Source organism: Berghia stephanieae, chromosome 6 (genome assembly GCF_034508935.2).
Source record: "Berghia stephanieae isolate SIO BIC M18660-M18661 chromosome 6, UCSD_Bste_1.3, whole genome shotgun sequence".
NCBI lineage: Eukaryota > Metazoa > Mollusca > Gastropoda > Nudibranchia > Aeolidiidae > Berghia > Berghia stephanieae.
Genome location: NC_088365.1, coordinates 23,921,594 through 23,943,237, shown reverse-complemented (window position 1 = coordinate 23,943,237; position 21,644 = coordinate 23,921,594). Strand labels below are relative to the sequence as shown.

At 35.9% G+C, this 21,644-nt stretch overlaps 4 protein-coding genes across 6 annotated transcripts in view; all 4 read right to left on the bottom strand.

The window, feature by feature from the left end:
- Window positions 1-1,822: 1,822 nt before the first annotated feature.
- Window positions 1,823-7,884, bottom strand: LOC144975808 (uncharacterized). Its single transcript, XM_078919996.1, has 2 exons — window positions 7,308-7,884; window positions 1,823-2,028 (listed from the first exon to the last, which is right to left on the bottom strand). Exons 1-2 carry the CDS (start codon window positions 7,882-7,884, stop codon window positions 1,823-1,825), a joined length of 783 nt encoding a protein of 260 aa, XP_078776122.1.
- An 80-nt stretch (window positions 7,885-7,964) lies between these two features.
- Window positions 7,965-9,083, bottom strand: LOC144975807 (uncharacterized). The gene has a single exon (XM_078919995.1). The coding sequence runs from the start codon at window positions 9,081-9,083 to the stop codon at window positions 7,965-7,967; it is 1,119 nt and encodes a 372-aa protein (XP_078776121.1).
- A 72-nt stretch (window positions 9,084-9,155) lies between these two features.
- Window positions 9,156-9,722, bottom strand: LOC144975806 (uncharacterized). Its single transcript, XM_078919993.1, has one exon. The coding sequence runs from the start codon at window positions 9,720-9,722 to the stop codon at window positions 9,156-9,158; it is 567 nt and encodes a 188-aa protein (XP_078776119.1).
- A 2,338-nt stretch (window positions 9,723-12,060) lies between these two features.
- LOC144975656 (glutathione S-transferase class-mu 28 kDa isozyme-like) overlaps window positions 12,061-21,644 on the bottom strand; it is a 20,180-nt gene continuing 10,596 nt past the window's right edge. For all 3 annotated transcript variants that reach the window (XM_078919842.1, XM_078919844.1, XM_078919843.1), the window contains 3 exons: window positions 16,404-16,525; window positions 14,070-14,174; window positions 12,061-12,487 (listed from right to left, as the gene is read on the bottom strand). In XM_078919842.1, the coding sequence (XP_078775968.1) occupies window positions 12,323-12,487; window positions 14,070-14,174; window positions 16,404-16,525 (392 nt within the window). In that variant the 3' untranslated portion in view covers window positions 12,061-12,322. The remainder of the gene's footprint in view (window positions 12,488-14,069; window positions 14,175-16,403; window positions 16,526-21,644) is intronic.

Below are 21,644 nucleotides of genomic sequence, written 5' to 3'. Positions count from 1 at the left end.
GTGTGTGTGAGAGAGAGAGAGAGAGAGAGAGAGAGAGAGAGAGAGAGAGAGAGGGCTACTGACATAGATAATTAATTTTCAATTCACTTCAATTATTGTGCCTTTATTACTTTACATTTTAACGATTTCTTGGTTTTGTGAATAGTTTTGAATGAGAACGGGTGTAATAATATGTTTGAATCACATATATTTTGTTATAAACACTCGTTTTGATTCAAGACTTTCACTAGAAAAGCTCATGAAAATCTTGTGTGTGCTTTAATGCTATACTATAATTGTGATTGGCTATAAATTAATTAAATTAAATAATTTAAATATTTAAAATTAAAACTTTTATTAATTAAATAAATTATTATTGTTGAAAACAAATGACAGATAATTGTTTGAATCTATTTAGATCTGTTCTCTTTCCTCAATGAAGCTATATTTGCGCAGTGTCCACTACATTTTCTTTCTCGGTGGGGTTCCTGACCTCCCATAGTGGGCAGGGAGGTACATATTGTGTCTTCTATCCCCCTATATCTGTTTTCCAACTTGTTTTCTGTCTTTGTCTTGGAATGAGATTACTTGGTTTTGTCCTACCCCTGGCCAGATATCCTGGCTGAGAGGGAGACAGTCAAATGTCTAGTTAGTTTTGGGGGATGATATTTTTTCCCCTTGTAAATCATCTCTCTGTTATGCACCGTATTATGTTTTGTATATATATCATATATGATTTGTAAACATTTGAGTGTATTCCTCTTAGTGGGGACCTGTGCTTGTGTCTGGATGAGACTTTTAGGTGATCTCTAAGTATTTTGATAGTGTGCTCTTGGAATCTACATCTGTTTCCTATTTGAACCAATTCCCCTTTTGTCTTCATTTTTCTTGGATGCTTTAATTGTATTTCTAGAACTTTTTACTAGGCCATTTTCTCCCTTTTTACTGGCGCTGATATGACCTTAATGTGTTGCAGGTGTCGTCAAACCTTTAAAAACAAAACAAAACAAACAAAGGAGAGTTGGGTATAATAATAAGTATCACATTCTTTTGGTTATAAACACTTGTTTTAATTAAAGACTGGTACAAGAATAGCTCGTTAAAGTCCTAAATTTAAACCATCCATTACTCTCGTCATGGGGTCCCGATAGCTCAATTGGTAGAGCACTCGCTTCACGCACAAAGGGACTGAGATCGATCCCGGGTGCAGTCAAGATTTTTTTCTGATCCCCTGTCTATCCAGAAGTGAATGGGTAGCTGGGTCTGTTAAATCTGGCGGGAAGTACTTTGCAATAGACTAGCGTCCTATCCAAAGATAGCAAGAAATTGCTATTGTCAGTTTCACGCTAAAGAAACCAGAATAAACTCCGGCTCCATGGGCCTAATGGTTCTGATGGACTACTTGATTACTTTCATTATGAACAAATCACTTAAACTGGGTGCCGTGCCTGATATTTACTAAACTGAGTGAACTAAACACTTACAGAAAAAAGGCTAATCTTGACAAATAAAATCTAAAAAACTATCGCCCTGTCTTTAACCTTCCCTTTGCTTAAAAAATGATTGAAAGCTGGTCATAAAACAACTTCTCGCTCTATGATGCCCACCTAATATTAAGCAGAATTAGATAGGCGGGTATCATAATGTGTTGCTATTATCCAGAGTGGACTGTAATTGGTTTTTGCTAAATAACTACGATTATGATACCCAATTTCTGCTTAAGATTACTGCATATATGACTTCGCTAATATCACTTCTGGATGGACCAGTCAAATAATAATCTAGAGTCTAAAAATTATGAATGTAATAGGTTCCCGCTAAATAACCAGTCAAAATCTAGAATCTAAAATTCATGGACCTTGTTGGTCCTTGCCAAAGACCCAAACCGCCATGATCTTGAGTTAAATAGAGGATGCATAAGCCATCTCCTTCTTTCTCTCTCATTATGGCTGGAGACTTGGCCAGACTGCTGTGACCAGAATTTAATATAATACTTAGCGGGATCTCTTTTCTGAACGAGGGTACGAATTGCTTCTGACGATCTTATAGCTGTGGAATTTAATTGTGTTATGATTAATTCATGTCATTTAGAACTAGTGTGTGGAGTGAATAATATAAGTGTTTTCGATTGGTACCGTAAGAAGACGGATCGGAAGGTCCTGGGTTCGAGCCTCGCTCGGCGCATAGTTGAGTCATTGGAGAAGGCTCTTTATCCACATTCTCTCACCGTACTCAGGTGTGAAATGAGTACCTGATCGTTCACAGCGTTGCAGTGTCCAGAATTTTTTTTTGTAATATCGCCTAAAAGGCGTCATGTCTCGTCCTACATGTTAAATGTTGCTGTTGACCAGGGACCCAACGTTTAGTGGATATTGCGCCATATAAAAGCTCAAAAAAGCTCAATTTTTATTAAAAACAAAAATATTTTATTCACTCTCTATATCTATGTATGTCTATATAATTGTATATGTATGCATGCCTTTCAAATGAATGAACTACATTTTGCAAATGTACTATCGCTTATTGCAATCGTAACAGTATGTATTTATACTATGCATTTGTGTCTTATGCTCTCTCTGGTTTGGGGTTCCTGACCTCCCATAGTGGGCAGGGAGGTACATACAGTGCCTTCTATCCCCCTATATCTGTTTTCCAATTGCTTTCTGTCTTTGACTTGGAATCAGATTACTTGGTTTTGTCCTGGCCGTGGTCAGATACCCTAGCTGGGAGGGAAACAGTCAAATGTATAGTTATTGTTTTGGGAGATGATATTTTTTTCATTGTCATTTATCTCTCTGTTATGCATCATTATATTAATTGTTTTGAATTTATAATGTAAGCATTTAAGTGTATTCCTCTGAGTAAGGACCTGTGCTCGTGTCTGGATGAGACTTATAGGTGATCTAAAACTAATTAAATTGATGGTATGCTCTTGGAATATTCACCGATTCCCTATTTGTACCATTCCCCTTTGTCTTACCTTTTCTTGGGTACTTTAATTGTAATTCTAGAACTTTTTACTATCCCACATTCTCCCTTTTTACTCGCGCTCATCTGACCTAAACGTGTTGTAAGCGCCGTAAAACCCTTAAAAACAAAAGCAAACAAACAAATAATGGAAATTGATAAGTCATGTTTATTACAAGCAAAATATTTTATTCACTCTATATTTATGCATGTCTAGTAGTTGTATATGTATGCATGCCTTTCAAAAGAATGAACTACATTTTACAAACGTACTTCCGCACAAGTAATAGTATGTATTTATACTATGCATTTTTCTCTTATGATCTCTTATTTGCTTTCTTATTTAATTTCCCCCCAAAAATTCAAATGGAAAACATGATCAATTATTTAAAATGAGTTTACGATGCACTCATTTCAATGAAACTTGGTTAATATTTGATGGGTTTGGGTCAGTTTTATGTCCAATTTAAAGGATTGCTCATCGTGTTGATTGTTAGAAAATTACTCTCTTCTTAATGGTATTCAATAGTCTGATGTTACATCCGCCCAGCAACGAGTAGCTTGGTTCTAAACAAAGAAAATCGGTAATTTCTATCATTCATGCAGGCTAGAACTTTTTCACATGTCATGTGATCAGAATGTATAAAAGTTAAAACGTGATCAGATTTAAAATGTTTTTCTCCTCTGGATATAAATTTATGCTCGTCGGAGAAGTATTTCATAAGGTCGTCCGGCATTGTTCCGATAGTTTAGAACCAGTTACTAAGCTACTATGCGTCATTACGAGGGAAGTGACGTCACGACTGTTCAAGCCTATTAGTTTTGGTGTTTGTGCATGGAAACAGACATTTATCAAAATAATATTATATCATAAAAAGCTGGGTTTAGCATTAATATTTAGAGATTTAACGTTTTGAGTTGACTATGATTCGCCTTTACTTTTAGGGGGCCGGTTTAGACTGACTTGGGGCGGTCAAAATCAGTAGGAGGAGTGGTTTGAAGGAATTGTGGGAACTGATTAATATAGGGTATAAAATGGAATGGTCTGATCAAAACCTACTCGCTTGGGCTGCGCAATTTATACTTTTAAACCTTTTTCTGCTCATCGTCATTTACTCATCTCTGAATGCATTATTGGGCTTAGAAGTATATTTTTTTACATAAATTGTGTCAACTGTAAAAGTTGTTTTTTTAAGTGTTTGAATAAAGGAAATGAAAACCTATCATCAGCCTTATGTATAAATTATAAAAAAATTGATGCGGCTATATGGCTTAGTGGTTTGACACTCGCTTTCGGATAGGCCAATAGTTGAGTCCTTGGAGAAGGTTCTTTACTCACATTCTCTTACCGTACTCAGTTGTAAAATGAGTGCCTGCCGTTAACAGTGTTATCTCTGTCCGAAAAATTTGTAATAGCTCCTAACAGGCGTCATGTCCTGTCTACATGTTAAATGTTGCTATTGACCAGTGACCCCTTGTAGAGCGCTTTGTGCACGTTTAGTGGATATTGCGTTGTATCAAAGCTCAATTTTTTAATTCTTCCCCAAGGGAAAAATGTCTTTAGGGTCTATCCCAAGGAAAGACTTAAATAACCAAGGCGTCAGCCGCAGTGCAGCGCCGCAAGTGAGCTAGGGCGAGGGTGACTTCCTCAAGGCTACACATCGAAGCGGGTAGTCGAATTCGGTACCTTTTGGGGACCGTACCGCTGATCCACGCTGTCCCCTAATGATAATATTCAATTATATTTATATATACTCAATTTCAGTGAAAGAATTATTATAGCCAAGACTAGTTTATAGCGTCTATACTAAATAGTCACGAAGGAATTACAATCACTTGTATTGTTGGTACCTTCTCCTTCCTCTATCCACTTGATGCCAGCTCTTACTCTGGCACCCATTGTTTCTTCAATTTGTTTTCATTCAATTCTTTTCCGCAAACTAAATATTAACGAAGATATTACAATCAGTTGTATTGTTGTTACCTTCGAATATAAAATTAGTAGGTCTTGTTCCTATTTTTTCAGAAAATGTTGGTCGATTCTTACGATCCGATTATCCAGGAAGCATGTTGCCGATTCCTACGATTCCCTACTCGCACCCGGGTACCTGGTGAAAAAATCCCGGGTCTTCACAGCTCTACTTAACAATACAATTTGGAGTAACTTCTTCCAGAGGGGACATGTCACAGCCGTAACGGAAAACTGAGTTCCTTGAATTGATGATTCGAGCGTTATTAAGGATTAACCAATCAAAATATTCTTTGCCATTAAGTCCTTTCCGTCCCCTTGACTTTCCATCTATGGAAAATGACAGGCCAAGAAGAAATAGAGGTAGAAATTAAGAGGAGGAGATGGATATGGCTGGGCAAACACTCTGGGAAGGCCTGCAACAAATATTACCAGGCAGGTAATATTTAATTTTCACAGAACCCGCAGGGAACGAGGAAATGAGGGGTGCCTAAGAACTGGGGGAAGGCATTGATGGATAATCTAAATATTGTGGGCTTGACATGGAGAGAAGCCGAGAAGATGGCACGAAGACAGACAAGATGTAATGGGGAGGGGAGGGGGGGGGGGGGGGTTCGTCGAAGACAAATACTTCAGACGGAGTGAGGCGTCTAATTAAGTACATTAAGTCCCCTTAATTTAGTTTTAGGTCATCGAAAAGGTTCAAGAATATTTTCCTTAATTTTTCATGTGCTATTGACAAAGAAATACGGTTCGAACAGATGGAGAAATGCCAAAATAATGCATACATAGGACTGTGTCAATGATGATCGCTACCTTGAACATTTTGTTGGGGGTGCGGGTATACATGGAGTTTGTAACAGTGATGATCGCTACCTTGAACGATTTGTTAGGGGGTGGGGTTAAACATGGAACTTGTTACAGTGATGATTGCTACCTTGAACGGTTTGCTTGGAGCTGGAGTATTTTCCCTTCCCAAATCAAATAAAGTATGGAACAAGTATGTATATATATATATCTCTCTCTCTCTCTCTCTCTCTCTATCTATCTATCTCTCTCTCTCTCGCTATCTATCTATCTATCTATCTATCTATCTATCTATCTATCTATCTATCTATCTATATATATATATACTAGTAAAAAGCCCGCAATTTCGCGGGGAAAGAACTATTTTCATTCGAAACTGTACTCACCATCATTTAATGAGGGCAGATTGGTAAACAACGTTGTCTGTGTAATTCGGTATATCTTCGGTTGATTTTTCTGTGTGGCCCAACATGAAGTGTAAGCCACTATAGCCTCTGACCCGTGACACAGCAACATACCGTTGTCCGTGTGTGAATACCGGTTGTGGTAAGAAAATCCCCACCTTGCTTAATGTCTGCCCCTGAGACTTGTTAATTGTCATTGCATATGACAATTGTACCGAAAACTGTCTTCTATTTAGAATAAATGGTAAGCCCGAATCCGTTGTTGTCGTCAGATTGATTCTAGGGATAAACACTATGTCGCCAGCTCTACTACCGGTAATTATCTTGGCTTCTAATACTTTTGAACCTAATTTAATTATTAACAAACGGGTGCCATTTAGGAGGCCTGATTTAGGATTTATATTTCTAAGCAGCATGACTGACGTGTTGGCTTTCAAATGTAATGCATGTGGAGGAAGTCCGGGAGGTGTAAGTTCGTTCAAGAATTCAATCGGGTATAAGTTGATGTCAGAGTCACTTTGAATGGAATCAGCACTGCGGTAAATTTGTTCAGTTGATGAGGTCAACCTGGACAGAACGGCTGCATTTATTTTGTCAACATTTTCATGGGTTGTAGTCAAAATTGCTCTCTCTGATAGATAACGTTCATCCGCAAAGTTCAGATTCAAATCATTGTATAAGCATTTATCAAGCATTCTGGGTCATTTTCAGGAAGGCATAGCGCTGTAGGTAATTTAACAGAATACTTTCCTATTTCGCTGAAAACCGGCTCTGTACCATTTCCGATGCGGAGAAGCCAATTTGCAAAACAGTTATGTCATCAGTAACCCTCATGTTCTTGTTCAGGTGAAAAATGGTGACAAAATTCCAAATAATTGACTTGTTAAGTGTGACACTTAATATATCGGCTTCACTTCCTTTGTTAACAACAGGTAGAATTTGCCGAAAATCCCCTCCAAGTACAACCAATTTGCCCCCAAAAGGTTTTGAACTGCCTGTTATGTCACAAAATGTCCTGCTCACACATTCAAATACACGCCTGTCCATCATAGGTGCTTCATCCCAAATTATGAGAGAACTACTCTTTAGTAACTTAGCTGTGTCTGATTGGCGACTGATGCTACAGGTGCTGTTATCCGTTATTGGAATTGGAATTTTGAACGTTGAATGTGCTGTTCTACCACCGTGCAATAATTCTGCAGCAATTCCAGATGATGCAACAGGTGTAGCTGAAAGTCCTCGACCTCTGATTTCTGCAAGTAGCGTGTTATATACATAGGTTTTGCCAGTTCCACCAGGGCCATCGATGAAGAAGACATTATTCACCCGGTCTTGTTCAGGTACGTCAATTGCTTCCAAAATGGCAGTAAATGCTAACTGTTGGTCATGATTCATCTTCATTTTTCGACTGTGAGCAATTTGTCGTTGCTCATTTGGATCCCATACTTGACAGGCAGTTGCGTATGATTCTGTAGGCTCAGGCAGTTGATAATCTTTTAATGATCTATTGTGAATCATAAGAAGCCTGTTAACGTCTTCAAGTGTCTTACTAACGCAAGCTTCAGCAGTCATACTTTCAACATGAGAGTAATCTTCAGCTAGCTGGTCTTGAAAAGTATTCCATAAGGAAAAAGGATCTGTGGGGTTGCAAAAGATCAAAATCGTGACAAAAAGCTGTCGGAGTTGACTTGCTGATGCAACAAATGCTGATTCTGCCATGCAGTTTATCCACTCATCATCGTCCTCCAATAAACCCATAGCAGACGCGGCCTGTCGAAAAGTATGGTGTAATGTTCCTACTTCTGATCTCTTTAGGTCTTCAAATGATTTTGCTCCCCTTACATGCTGCAGCAATAATCTAAGAAAGAAGCGCTCCCCTTCTGCTGGATGGGCGCTGTACATTCTACCGATTGCCAGGCGGTTTCTCTGTCTCTTCTTCCAAATGCACGTTCTACTATCCAACGTGTAATGTTCCGGCATATCAGTAGAGTATTAGCCTCACGGTTTATTGCATTCTCCTTAAACCATGCTGTTAGTGTGGTGTCTTTCAGTCTCCTTACAGCTTTTTCCGCATACCCTTCTCTGTAAGTTACAGACTGCTGGTTTTCCAAGTGCAAAGCTAAACGTTGGACTGCCGGGTATCGGTCTTGCATGTCAAATTGGAATAATCTCCAGCAAGATTCACTTGCTGAAACATAACGTACATCAACAAATCTCCTAATTTCATCATCTTGTTCCCCTTGGAATTCTACCATGACTCTATCATGTCCTTTGTACACATACCTATACATGTATTTCACCGCTTTTATGCTGTTGCACACCTCAAGATTGATATGTGCCATATATCTGCTGAGGAGATACGGGTTATATGGGACAACCCATCTATTGTCAAGGGCAATTCCTCTTTTGAAGATTGATTTTCCATCATTACGTCTCTGATACAGGGGATAAGTGGAGTCATTTGTATGTGTCGTCTCACTGAATGATTTTGGAAATCTCTTGGAACACTTGCCATCTTTCATGCATGGACTGTTGGGATTGGCCAGGCCACAGGGACCATGCATCATGTGTTTTGAAACTAAATTCTGTAATGTTTTGTTTTGTGGAATTTCTGCACACACCAACCTATCAATATCTTGAGTAGTTATGGGTTTGGCACTGCGATCAAGGATAATCAGGATGTGAGAATGTGGTAGGCCTCTCTTTTGAAATTCAATGACCTTCACATATGCTAAGACTTTGCCAAAAAGTTCTTTTTTAATTATCTCTTCAATCAATGCCCCTAATTTCATTTTAAAGACCCTTGCGACTAAATCTGGTCGGTCTGCAGCTGTTTGTCGTGAATGCAGTTCATTTGTTATCTCTGGCCAACATGGATTACAGGTCACAGTAAGGAATAAGTCTGGTTTACCATATCTGCGAACAATTGACATTGCATCTTGGTATAATTGGAGCATGTTTCTTGGACCCCCTGTGAATGAAGATGGTAAAACAATTTTGGTCCCTACTGTAGCTCCATGTGCGTCACCTCAATACACTGCATTCACCAGTCCTTGATACAATTCTGCTCGTAATGACTGTTGATTAAATCGAATGTATTGCAGGCGTTGCTCTTCAACTTTAGCATACTGATCAACACAATATTGTTGCAGGAGACGACCTCCGTGCAAGATTACATTAAAACTATCTCTCTCCATAAGTCGATAAGCATAAAATAATGATGGACTGACCTGACCGGTTCGCTTTCTGTTGAATTTAATGTTGGGCACCCAACCTTCTTCTCCTTTTGGAAAGAAGAGCACATAATGCAACGGATCAAAGTGAGGATGTGTTTCACTGATACGCATAATTGACTGTTGGTTTGGATGGTCATCTGATTTGAGGTATAATACAATATCCCTCCGGTTACTACAGTTGTTAGCGTTATTTGGGAGTAAAACAGCAACTTCTGAAGCAGTCGGTAAATTATATCTACGGGGATTTTTTGATGAATCTGCTCGCAGCACCATTCTAATATCCTTCCCTTGATCTCCAGCATCTTCAATAGCTGCAGCGGCATGCTTATATAATTCAACAAAGGGACTAACAGTAGCCATGATGGTAGATATAGTTGTCAAAATATCAGTCTTAAGACTTCTATTCCAAAAAAGCCTATTTTGAATTTCGTGTTCAGTGTCATAAATGTAAAGTTGGGCAAATTTTGGTCTATCATTATCACTGTTGGGTTGAATATGACCATTCTATGGTAGACGGTACCACTAACTCGGAAACAGTATATCCCAGGAGGCAAGAAATCTTCGTGTACACCCAAGGAGGCGAATGCAAACATAGAATTGTAAGCACGGATGTGTTCTCGAAAATGCTTAGAATTTGTGTCGTTACCCGTGTAAAGACTCTTTATATTATCCGTAAGGGGTTGTAAAGGTGCCAGTGATACTTCCCCGTTGGCACAGCATAGCGAGGTTGATTCACCGTGCCATAGTTTTGCTGAACAAAAACAACAAACTTTGTTCATGCGTCCTGTGTTGTGTGGTGAGATAAGAGGTATTGTAGTTGTATCCTGTTCTTGATCTGCAGCTGATGTAATTTCGACTGTTTGAGCTACATTTTGTTGAGGAGCAGTTTCTGTATTATTAGTATTAGTAGTAGAAGTAGCGGAAGTAGTAGTCGTAGTAGTATTAGTAGATCTAGTTCTGAATGCAAATTTTAATTGACGTGCTTGTCGTCGCTGCCATGCTTTATTTGGCATGATTTTGGTTTATCAGTCAGTAGATATCTATATCAATACGTCCCAAGTCTTTACTACGCTTTACTTGGGAGGCCTTCCGAAAGCCCCTACAAAGGGAAACAACTTTAATAATATATTCCCTCAACTAACCCAAAGAAAAAATTCAACCTAGTACCTTTAATTAACCCCAATAGGAAAAACAAACACCCTAGCACTTTAATAAGACTTATGACTAACCCTTATATAAAAAAAAATCCTCCGATCTCGAGCTAACCCTAATAGAAAAAATGATGACAAATTGAATAAATAAACGCCTGACAAAAGATCAAAGGTGAAAATACAAATTTAAAGAATACTGGGGATGTAGGAGCTTTCGGAATGTCTCCCCTTTTACTTAACTTATGGAAAAACAAACACCCTAGCACCTTTAATAACACTTATGACTAACCTCTCGAGCTAACCCTAATAGAAAACAACAACTCTCGGACTGCTTTGCACTACCTTTCAATACTTAACAAATCACAATGGCGGCCGAAAATCAAAACAATGGTCAAATAAGGAAATGTTAAACTTTCACAAATCTATCAAGGTTTGTTCTAGAGTTTTTAAAATACTTCTATATAATGACAAACTGAATAAATAAATGACTGACAAAATATCAACGGTGAAAATACAAATTTAAAAAATACTGGGGATGTAGGAGCTTTCGGAATGTCTCCCCTTTACTTAATTTATGGAAAAACAAACACCCTAGCACCTTTAATAACACTTATGACTAACCTCTCGAGCTAACCCTAATAGAAAAAAAAAACAACTCTCGGACTGCAGGTTTGTTCTAGAGTTTTAAAAATACTTCTATATAATGACTAACTGAATAAATAAATGCCTGACAAAATATCAACAGTGAAAATACAAATTTAAAGAATACTGGGGATGTAGGAGCTTTCGGAATGTCTCCCCTTTACTTAACTTATGGAAAAACAAACACCCTAGCACATTTGATAACACTTATGACTAACCTCTCGAGCTAACCCTAATAGAAAAAAACAACTCTCGGACTGCAGGTTTGTTCTAGAGTTTTAAAAATACTTCTATATAATGACTAACTGAATAAATAAATGCCTGACAAAATATCAACAGTGAAAATACAAATTTAAAGAATACTGGGGATGTAGGAGCTTTCGGAATGTCTCCCCTTTACTTAACTTATGGAAAAACAAACACCCTAGCACCTTTAATAACACTTATGACTAACCTCTCGAGCTAACCCTAATAGTAAAAAAGAATCAAAATGGCGACTGAAATCCGCTAAATCAACAACACAACGGAAGTAATAATAATACTCGATGTCATAAATAGATGACGCAAATTGACAACTTTTTACAGTGACAAAATTAGTTGATTTTGGGAGTCAAGTGTCGTCGTTGGTACATATTTTATGATATCTGTTTGACTCAACGAACTTTCAAACTGACTTTAAATTATAAAAGGAAATCAAGTTATCTGTTTATCTATCTGTAAAAAATACATTTCCACTTTTCAAATCTTTCAGTAGAGTTGTGCGCCGTGTCAATTTTTTTATTGACTCAAATAAGCACAATGTTCTCCACAATGCTATATTTTTTAAAGAAAGGATATATATATATATATATATATATATATATATATATATATATATATATCAATATATCTATCTATCTATTTATCTCTCTCCTTCTCTCTCTATCTCTATCTATCTATCTCTCCACGGTCCCTCACTCTATATATACATATATCTGTCTATCTATCTGTGTATATATCTATCTTTCTTCCAGCTTTCTCCGAGCCCACGCACGCACACACAAACACACAGACACACACACACACACACACACAAGCACATAAACACATACACATTGTGCCTATTGAGGTGGAGGCGTTAGAGTCTGTCTTTTTCTCTCCTTGATTGAATCCAATGTATCATGTAATTTATCTCTTGGTGAAAGGCCTGGATGAGAGATATGGAGACAGTTTTGGAAGGGCTCTTATCTTGCTTCGATGGTCAGAGATCTTTGGGAAACTGGCCAGGAGAGATGGTGTGTCCAGCAGGGCTGCATCCACGAGATCAAACAACGCCAAGTCGGCAACAGTTAGCTGGAAATTATAAAAAGAAAAAAGTCAAGTTTTTATGGCGCGAGAAATGATAGAATAAATATATTGAAGTGGAATAAACAAAAATATACAGAAAACATTCTTAAGTGTGGCTATTTGTTCTATCTAATAATATGACACTCGCCTTCGGATCGGAAGGTCTTGGGTTCGAGTCCCGAGCGGCGCATAGTTGAGTCCTTGAAAAAGGCTCTTTACTCACAATCTCTCATCGTAGTCATGTGTAACATTAATACCTGGCCGTTAACAGCATTGTCTCTGTCCCAAAATAATTGTACGATTAATATCCCCAACAGGCGTCATGAATCTTCTTACATGAAGTGGTACTGTTGGTTTGGGACTAGAGCTGTGGCGGGACACTGGAACAACTCGCTGTCCGGAAGACCCTTGAACATTAAACATTGAATCAGAACTCGGAGCTGAAAGGCTTTCAAACCAATTCACATCCATATGTAAATAAGCTACCCGATTACTTGGGTTTTAATTAAACGAGAGAGAAAACAATTCCCATCCAGCAGGAAATTCCGAGATTGGAGGGATAAGGGATTTGGGGAGGGGCATGGGGGAAGGTGAAAGAGGCGGGTCGCCTGATGACGTAGTACATGGTGTTTTAACGCCTTAACAGCGAAGCTGATTTTTTGTTTTCATATAATAGTATAGTTACTTTTTATCTTTATTATTGTTAATGGAGCGTTTCACAAAAAGAGCTGTCAGAGCATCATCAAAAATATTTAGACCTCTAAATAATACTTCTTTTTTTCAAAAAATCTAATTTTAGTGAAATTCAACGTTTGATAATCTGACGTTACAAAATATTTTGTAAACTTGATATCATTACGCGTTGCAATTTAGGGAGAGGTGTGGAATAATGTGTAATATAACACTACCAGAAATGCAAAAAAAATTGAAATTGTAACACACAAATCCTTAAAATTTCGAACAAATTTCCTACCAAAACTCAAAACTAACCCCAGAGCTCTTACGTCGAAAATAATAAAGGGAGTAAATGTGACTAATAATAATAATAATAATAATAATAATAATAATAATAATAATAATAATAATAATGATAATAATAATAATAATAATAATAATAATAATAATAATAATAATAATAATAATAATAATAAATAATAATAATAATAAATAATAATAATAATAATAATAATAATAATAATAATTAGATAATAATAATAATAATAATAATAAACCTTTATTGTCCTCCAAAAAGTGGCAATTTGTCATTTGGTTACACATTTATAACAATACAATATTGACATAGACACACTCACACAGATGCACACTAGTAACATCGTCGTCATCGAAAAAAAATACAATAACAAAAAAAAAACAAAAAAAAAAAAAAAAAAAAAAAACATACCAAAAAAAAAGTGAATAACACAAAACAAATGCCACAGGCATTTCTGTTTTGTGTTCTTCCCTTAGATATGAGTCACATAATTTACTCCCTTTATCTTTCTCTCCATTTTATTGACTCATTTAGGCACCTCTTGTTTTTAGCTCTTACGTTTTGAGACGGTGGGTGACAAATATGAAAAGAACTCACATCGCCTCCAAGGATGTATCCAGTCTTGCTGACAGCCAGGCCCTGCTCCATTTTATTTAGGAACTGTGGTAGGGTCTCCCTTTTCATTCTTTCTTCTAGGTATTTCTGGTGAATTATAAAAGTAAATGGTTGGAAATTAAAACGGATCAAGAAAATTAGATAGCTGGGATCAACAATCACTTACTTATCAATTTAATAAATTAAAGAGCAGGCAGTGGTATAAGATAAAGATCGGATCAAGTGTGTATGAAATCGCGAGACAAGGCAAGAAAAAAAAAAGCCAACCCAAAAAACTGGTCGATATCGACTGGGGATCGAATCTTAAACCTTCTGATTACCGTGTCTGAAGCTGTAAAGAGGAGAGAGTGGAAATGGACTGGGCATGTCCTCGGACTGGATTCGAGTGCTATTCACAGGATAGCCTCCAGGTGAACCCCCACCAGGGAACGAGAAGAAGGGCCCTCCCCATTGGAGACCTGGAGGAGGAGCATCGAGAGAGATATGAAAGGTAATTGTAGCACGTCTGATCGGTAATCAGAAGGTCTGAGGCTCGATCCCCAGTGGAGGTCGACTGATTTTTTGGGATGTTTTTTTTTCTTGTTTTTTTTTTCTGTCTTGCTTGTCTGATACCTTTCATAGATATTTGTTCAGTTCTTTACTTACTTACTTACTTATCCTCTTGGTGCTTAATCAGCACATAAGGCTGGCACGGTGGAACGCCATCTTCCTCAGTTGAAGGCCATTTTTGTCATCTGTCCCCAAGATCATCCACTAGCTTTCATATCTCTATCGATGCTCTTCCTCCGGGTCTCCAACGGGCGTCCCCTTCTTCTAATTCCCTGGGGGGGGGGGGGGGGGGTCTTCTGAGGGCTATGCTGGATATGGCACTCGAATCCACTCTGAGGCCATGTCCAGTCCATTTCCACCTTCTCCTCTTTATAGTTTCAGGTGCGGGTTCAATAATTACAGAAGATAGAAAATGTACAGGGGACGTTAAAAATAGGATAGCTCTTGTAAAGGCAACATTCGTGGATATGAGACCAATGCTGACAAACCGAGAAATTGAGCTTTTTTAGCTTTATATAGCGCAATATCCACTAAACGTGCTAAAAGCGCCCTACAAGGGATCCCTGGCCAACAGCAACACTTAACATGTAGGACGTGACATGGCGCTTATTAGGCGATATTACAATTTCTCGGACAGAGACAACTCTGTAAACGACCAGGTACTCATTTCACACCTAAATACGGTGAGAGAATGTGAGTAAAGAATCTGTTCCAAGGACTCAGCTATGCGCCGAGCAAGGCTCAAACCCAGGACCTTCCGATCCGAAAGCGAGTGTCATATCACAAGACCACATAGCCATTTATTACATACATTAGGCTCAGTGGTACGGCCTTTGCTTCGTACCCGAAAGGTACCGAGTTCAATTACCCGCAGCTGCGCTTTGTGGCCTTGAGCAATTCACCTCGCCCGAGCTCAATTTGCGGCGCTGCACTGACGCCTGAGTTATTCCAGTCTTCCCTTGGATTAAACCCTAGAGACAAATTTCCCCTAAAGGATGAATAAAAATAATTTTGTTTTATTTTATTTATCTATTTATATTAATTACGCGTCAAAATCTACTCCTCATAGTGTTTTTTCTACTGTTCTATATATAGTAAATCGGATTTCCCCCAAACACCAAAGGGTTTAAGAACAAGTTTTTATGTTGAATTGATGAGATTCGATACCATCATCTAGTCAGCTGATCCTGCGTAGGACGTTGCTTCCCGAACTTTCTTGCGAAACAGATTACGGTTTTCCGCCAGTCTACTTGCTTGAGTTGCTGTCATTCCCAGCCATTCACATATATCTTGTTCCCAGCTTCTTGTTGGTCTACCTCTTCCTCTCTTGCCGTCTACCCTTGTCTGCAGAATGTGCTTTTCTAATGATTCGTGGTGATTCGATACACAATTCTAAAAATCGATAAACACTTAAAATTTCACATTTCTTTCCATATCACCTTTAAACATCTGATGTCCGCATCTGGTCCACCCTTAGACTCCGTAAACGCATGGCCTGACTGTAGAATTTGTCATATTTGGGTCAGTGTCAGGCTATAGATAGAATGATGTTGACGTCAGACTGGTCTTTGCTATTGTTTTTTTTTTTTGCTATCCACATGAATGAGTAATTCTCACTGAACTGCATTAACCAGACTATAAAAAATTCATGGTTACACAGAGTATTGTGTGTTTGTCCGTTATCCTTCCGGTTGGCAATGTTGTGAGCTTCTTAGCCAATCGCATACTATCTATAAGTTAACGATGGCTACGGTTGAACCCGATTACCCTCTGGTCCTTTCTAAGAATGGGATCCATCTTATAGCGTGCCCAGTCGTCACGAATCATGTTCATCTGTGTCAGGAGAATGTCCGTGTTGATTTGCTCAGTGTCGTCTTTCCCAATCATATCTATAAATAGATGGATCAAAAATATCTATAAATAGATGGAACAAAAATATCTATAAATAGATAGAACAAAAATATATATATAAATAGATGGAACAAAAATATCTATAAATACACGGAACAAAAATATATATAAATAGATAGAACAAAAACTATATATAAATAGCTGGAACAAACAATATCTATAAATAGATGGAACAAAAAACATCTATAAATAAATGGAACAGAAGTGACGTCACTCATCTCTTTGTCATTGTTTTTAGAAGAACTATTTAATTATTCGTTCTCACTAAATTATATCAGTCAGACTGCAGAAGGAATGAAATTCACGTCACTCAACTCAACTCTTTGTTATCATTTTAGAACGCCTGTTAGTGATTAGTTCTCACTAACTTATATCAATCAGACTACAGAAGAAGGAACGAAATTCACGTCTTTGCCTCAAAACTAAAAAAAATGTCATTATGTTCAAAAATCAATTTTAAGCATGATTAAAACAAAAAATTAAGTTCTCACTTAATTATATGAAACAGACAAAAACCGTTAAAGATTACAGATAGTTTTGTGTGTTAGAACGTAATTTAGTAGTAATATAAAAAGCATGAGAAACCGTTGTTAAATTGTTAAATAAAAATATTGCATGATCAGCAGTTTATAACAATAGTGTGTAAGTGTGTTATAGTATTACACATGTGTAATAGGTGTGTCAATTGTATTATTGTTGTGTGTTGTACACACTTTGCAGTTATTTTTAATTGTATTATTGTGTGTTTTACACACTTTGTAATTATTAATGTCGTTAATATACATGTGTAGGAGAAACCGTTATTAAATTGTAAAATATGTATTATCATTTTATTATAGTAGTGTGTAAGTTTGTTATAGTATTAGATATATGTAAAACGTGTGTTAATTTTATTATTGCCGTGTGTTTTACACACTTTGTAGTTATTTTTAAAATTGTATTATTGTGTGTTTTACACACTTTGTAATTATTTCTTAACATACATGCGCAGGAGAAACCGTTGTTAATTTGTTTAATATGTATTATGATTATTTTATTATAGTGTAATTGTGTTATAGTATAAGATATATCTAATCCTTGTGTTGATTGTATTATTGTTGTGTGTTTTACACACTTTGTAATTATTTCCGTTTTAGATGTGCGATAGCTATATTGATAAGATTTTAAAAATAGATAACAAAAAGTCCATGTTTTAATGTCATTGTCCTAATGCAATGTCTGTGAATAGATACGAAGATGCAACGTCACATAAGTTAATAACACTCACTTTAAACAATGTTGATATATTTTAGAATAATAATAATCATAGGTTCAAAATTACTCATAATAGATCTCGCATCTCTATTCGGATTTGAACTTGAGACATTTTTGTGCGATAGATAGGCAGGGGAATAATCTTCGTTCACGCGTCACGTCTTATTGGTACATCTATATTCCGTTCGTGTTATCACCCAATTGACAATGATGATTTGTTAACAACGATCATCTCCAAGTGTAACCCCCCTCCTTCTTCATATTTTACAGTCTAATTCAATAAATGGAATACAGCTGCTCTAAATAATTAGTTCGAGTTATTTAGTCATTCATCACAAGACTTCGCGAAAACGTTATAGAAAAAAAATACTATACTATCAACTTAAGTAACTGTGACTGTAATTTTGATTATCTCGCCTCATTGGACACTACATTCTAAATATCTCATTTTATTTTGTGTGACCTCACCATTATCATCGCACCATGAATTTAAAATTTCTAGCATCAAAAATAATATTCCCTTATTTAACTTAAAAATATCTTGAAATAAATAAATGTTCATTAAAAAATAATTATCACGCGTGTCCAATGATGCGACCGTAAAGATAATTTACCCACCAAACAAAGACGAGATAAATCAAAGATAGTGCAGGGTGTAACAAATACATTCGTTTCGTTTCAAGAAGTGAACTCAGCACTGAAATTATGATGAACACTTTTATTCGATTCAGATTACTGTTAATAGAAAAACAGATTAAAGTAGATACCATGTCAGTCAAATCCCCTTTCTTCGTATTCCCCTCCTCTCTTTGAAAATGGATTTTAGAATCGATGATACCAAACGACTATTTTTCGAATTAACAAATTATGATCTGGACTTAATAAACCGTAATCACAGACACGTTAGTAGTTGCATTGTCCTGATTTGGTGATGTCTGTGAATCTTAAATACGAAAATGTCCGAAATAACACGATGTCACGCACAATATTACTCGCGGTAATCAATGTTGATATATTTTTTAAATAATTATAGGTTCAAACTGACTTAAAATAGGTGTCATATCTCTATACAGATTTAATCATGATAAGTTTTGTTTAATAGTTAAACGAAAGGGATCACCATATGAAATCGACACATGGTTAATTGGTGAATTTAGCAACAAAGTGTCTGTTTGCTGTCACCCTTGTCGTCTCAAACAATCAATTTTAAAGAATTATGTAGTTTTTCCAGTGATTTACTGTACTGGGATGGAAGAATTATCATGTATGGTTGTGTTGTTTTTGTTCTTGGGTCATTTTTCTAAAGCGGGTCTTGTAGTTTGTAATTTCCGTCTTAAATGCCATTTGCTTTATTTTTTAAAATAAGACAACGGAGAATTTTATATAATGCAATTAAAGTAGGTCGCGTTCTTGTCTAGGTCTGGTAAAATAAATGAGATGACGTCATACACTTAATACAATCCCCGTAGACAATGTTGATATTGTAGGAACCTCCGGTATAGAGATTAGAACATGAATTCGAAATCAAGACGTTTTGGTATGGTAGTTAGACAATCTGTCCATCGACCAATTAAAGCCTCTTCACTATGTGAATACGACTAGTAGATGGGTGCAATAGGAGGTGAATGTTTTCATTGAAATTTCACGTAGGATCAATTAAATAGAAATACGACCGATAAGCAATGTCCATGTGCCCACACAGTTAAACCCAATATCATGTTTTACAGTCATATTCTCTTTACCCAATATCATTTTTGTAAACACTTTGATTGGGTTAATGAAAAATTTACATCTGAATCAAAACTAAAAAGAATTGATGACAAAAGCTTTTGTAAAACCTCAACAACTTTTAACACACGGACTTATTTAACTTGACTGCTTTTTATTAAAAAATATTCTTGTCTGATACAATACTTGTACCCATCATTTTCAACATGCGGCGGGTTTCGTGTTTTGTATCATGGACTTGAATTTTTTTTCGCAGCAAGAATTAGATAAATGAAACACAACAATCATTACAATACACAATATTGATTGATCAATTACTTAATACAATAACATGTCCTTGCCAAGTTACTCACTTCGTGAAATAGATTTTGATGAAAAAAAAAAAAGAAAATTCAATTCCATCACTTCATGTCCTATATTATGGTTATCATACCAAGACATAACCTAATTGAAAATGTAACAAAAATGTTGTGTAGGAATAGTAAATTTTATGAACCAGGTATACATTATCTCTATTTATGACATTAAACCATGAATGTTTTTAACGCACATTTTCAGGGTTTGACACTATATTTACTGTACTTCTCCAGTAACATTGTCGAAGTTTTTAGATATTTGATACCACAACACTTTTAGATAACAGCAGGTGTTTTTCCCTCAAATGTTATCGATCTGAGCAGATTATATATTTTATCCCAGTGAAACGCTGTCCTAACAGCTGCTATATTTTTTAAGATGATAACCCAAATGATCAGTAACACCCAAATGTGTAAGACGTAGACGTGCAGTCTTTTAGGCGGTAGTGTAATATCATACAAAAACATCTGTCAAATGCGTAGTAATACCTAATGGCGATTTACAAGACGGTCAAAATTTATTGAATAAAAGTTTTCAGGACAGAATATGTATCAATTGAACCTAAGAAATTAATTTTTTTCAAAGCCAAAATGTGTGTGATGTAATTGATTTTTTTTTAAGCTAAAATTTATAAAATATAAGCTTGATAGCAACAATTTTTCTAACCAAAACATTTGAAGTAAAACATTGTTGGCTAAATATGTGAAGTTAAAGTTTTCTTACCAACATTTGAGAAGTAATCATTTTCAGGTCAAAGTTTATGAAATACAAACTGTATGACAAAAATGTATGAAACTAAAGTTTTTTGATCAAAATAGTGTCTGGTGAAAAAAATAAAATAAAATAAAAATTAAAAGTTTTGTGGTCAAAATGAGTGAAGTAAAAGATTTTTTGACCAAAATTTATAAAATAAAAGTATGCGTGTAAAAATGTATGAAATGAATACTTTCTATCCAAAATCTATGCAATGAAATGTTTTTAGACCAAAATGTTTGTAGTAGTAGTATCTTGATAAAGTTTATGAATAAAGTATTATTTCTAACAAAAATATGTGAAGCAATAATTTTCCGACCAAATTGTCTGAAATGGACGTCTTCCAATCAAAATGTGAAAAGTAATAATGTTCTGACCCAATTATGAAATGAAAATTTTCTGTCAAAAATTGTATGAAATTAAATTTTTTCTGGTCGAAATGTGTAAAGTAAATGTTTTCTGACCAAAATATAATAATATTATGACCAACGGTTATGAGATCAGAATACATATTCTCTCCAAATTGTCATTCTATCAAAAAATTGTATGAAATTTAATTTTCTAATCAAAATGTGTGAAGTAAAAGTTTTCTGGTTAGGAATTGTATGAACGTTTGCCAGCAAAAATGTATGAATGTTTTCTGGCCAAATATATGAAGTAAACAATTTTTTAGGGGGTCAAAAATTATATACTTAGAATATTCTTTTGACAAAATTGTAGGAACGTCAAAACCACTGAAATAAAAGTTTTCAGGAAAAATTGTATTAACAAAATTTTCCAGGCAAAATTTTGCGAATTAACATTTGTCTGACCAAAAGATGTAAAGTATACTTTTTCTGACCAAAATGTGAGAAAATAAAATCTTTTCTTCTAGAGCTTCATAAAGTAAATGAAACTTGTTTTTTGACAAAACGTGTGTAGTAATACTTTTTCTGTAAATGTATTGTATCATAAATTATTGAAACCGTTACAAAATAAAAGACTTTTCCATGTCTTTCGCTTTGT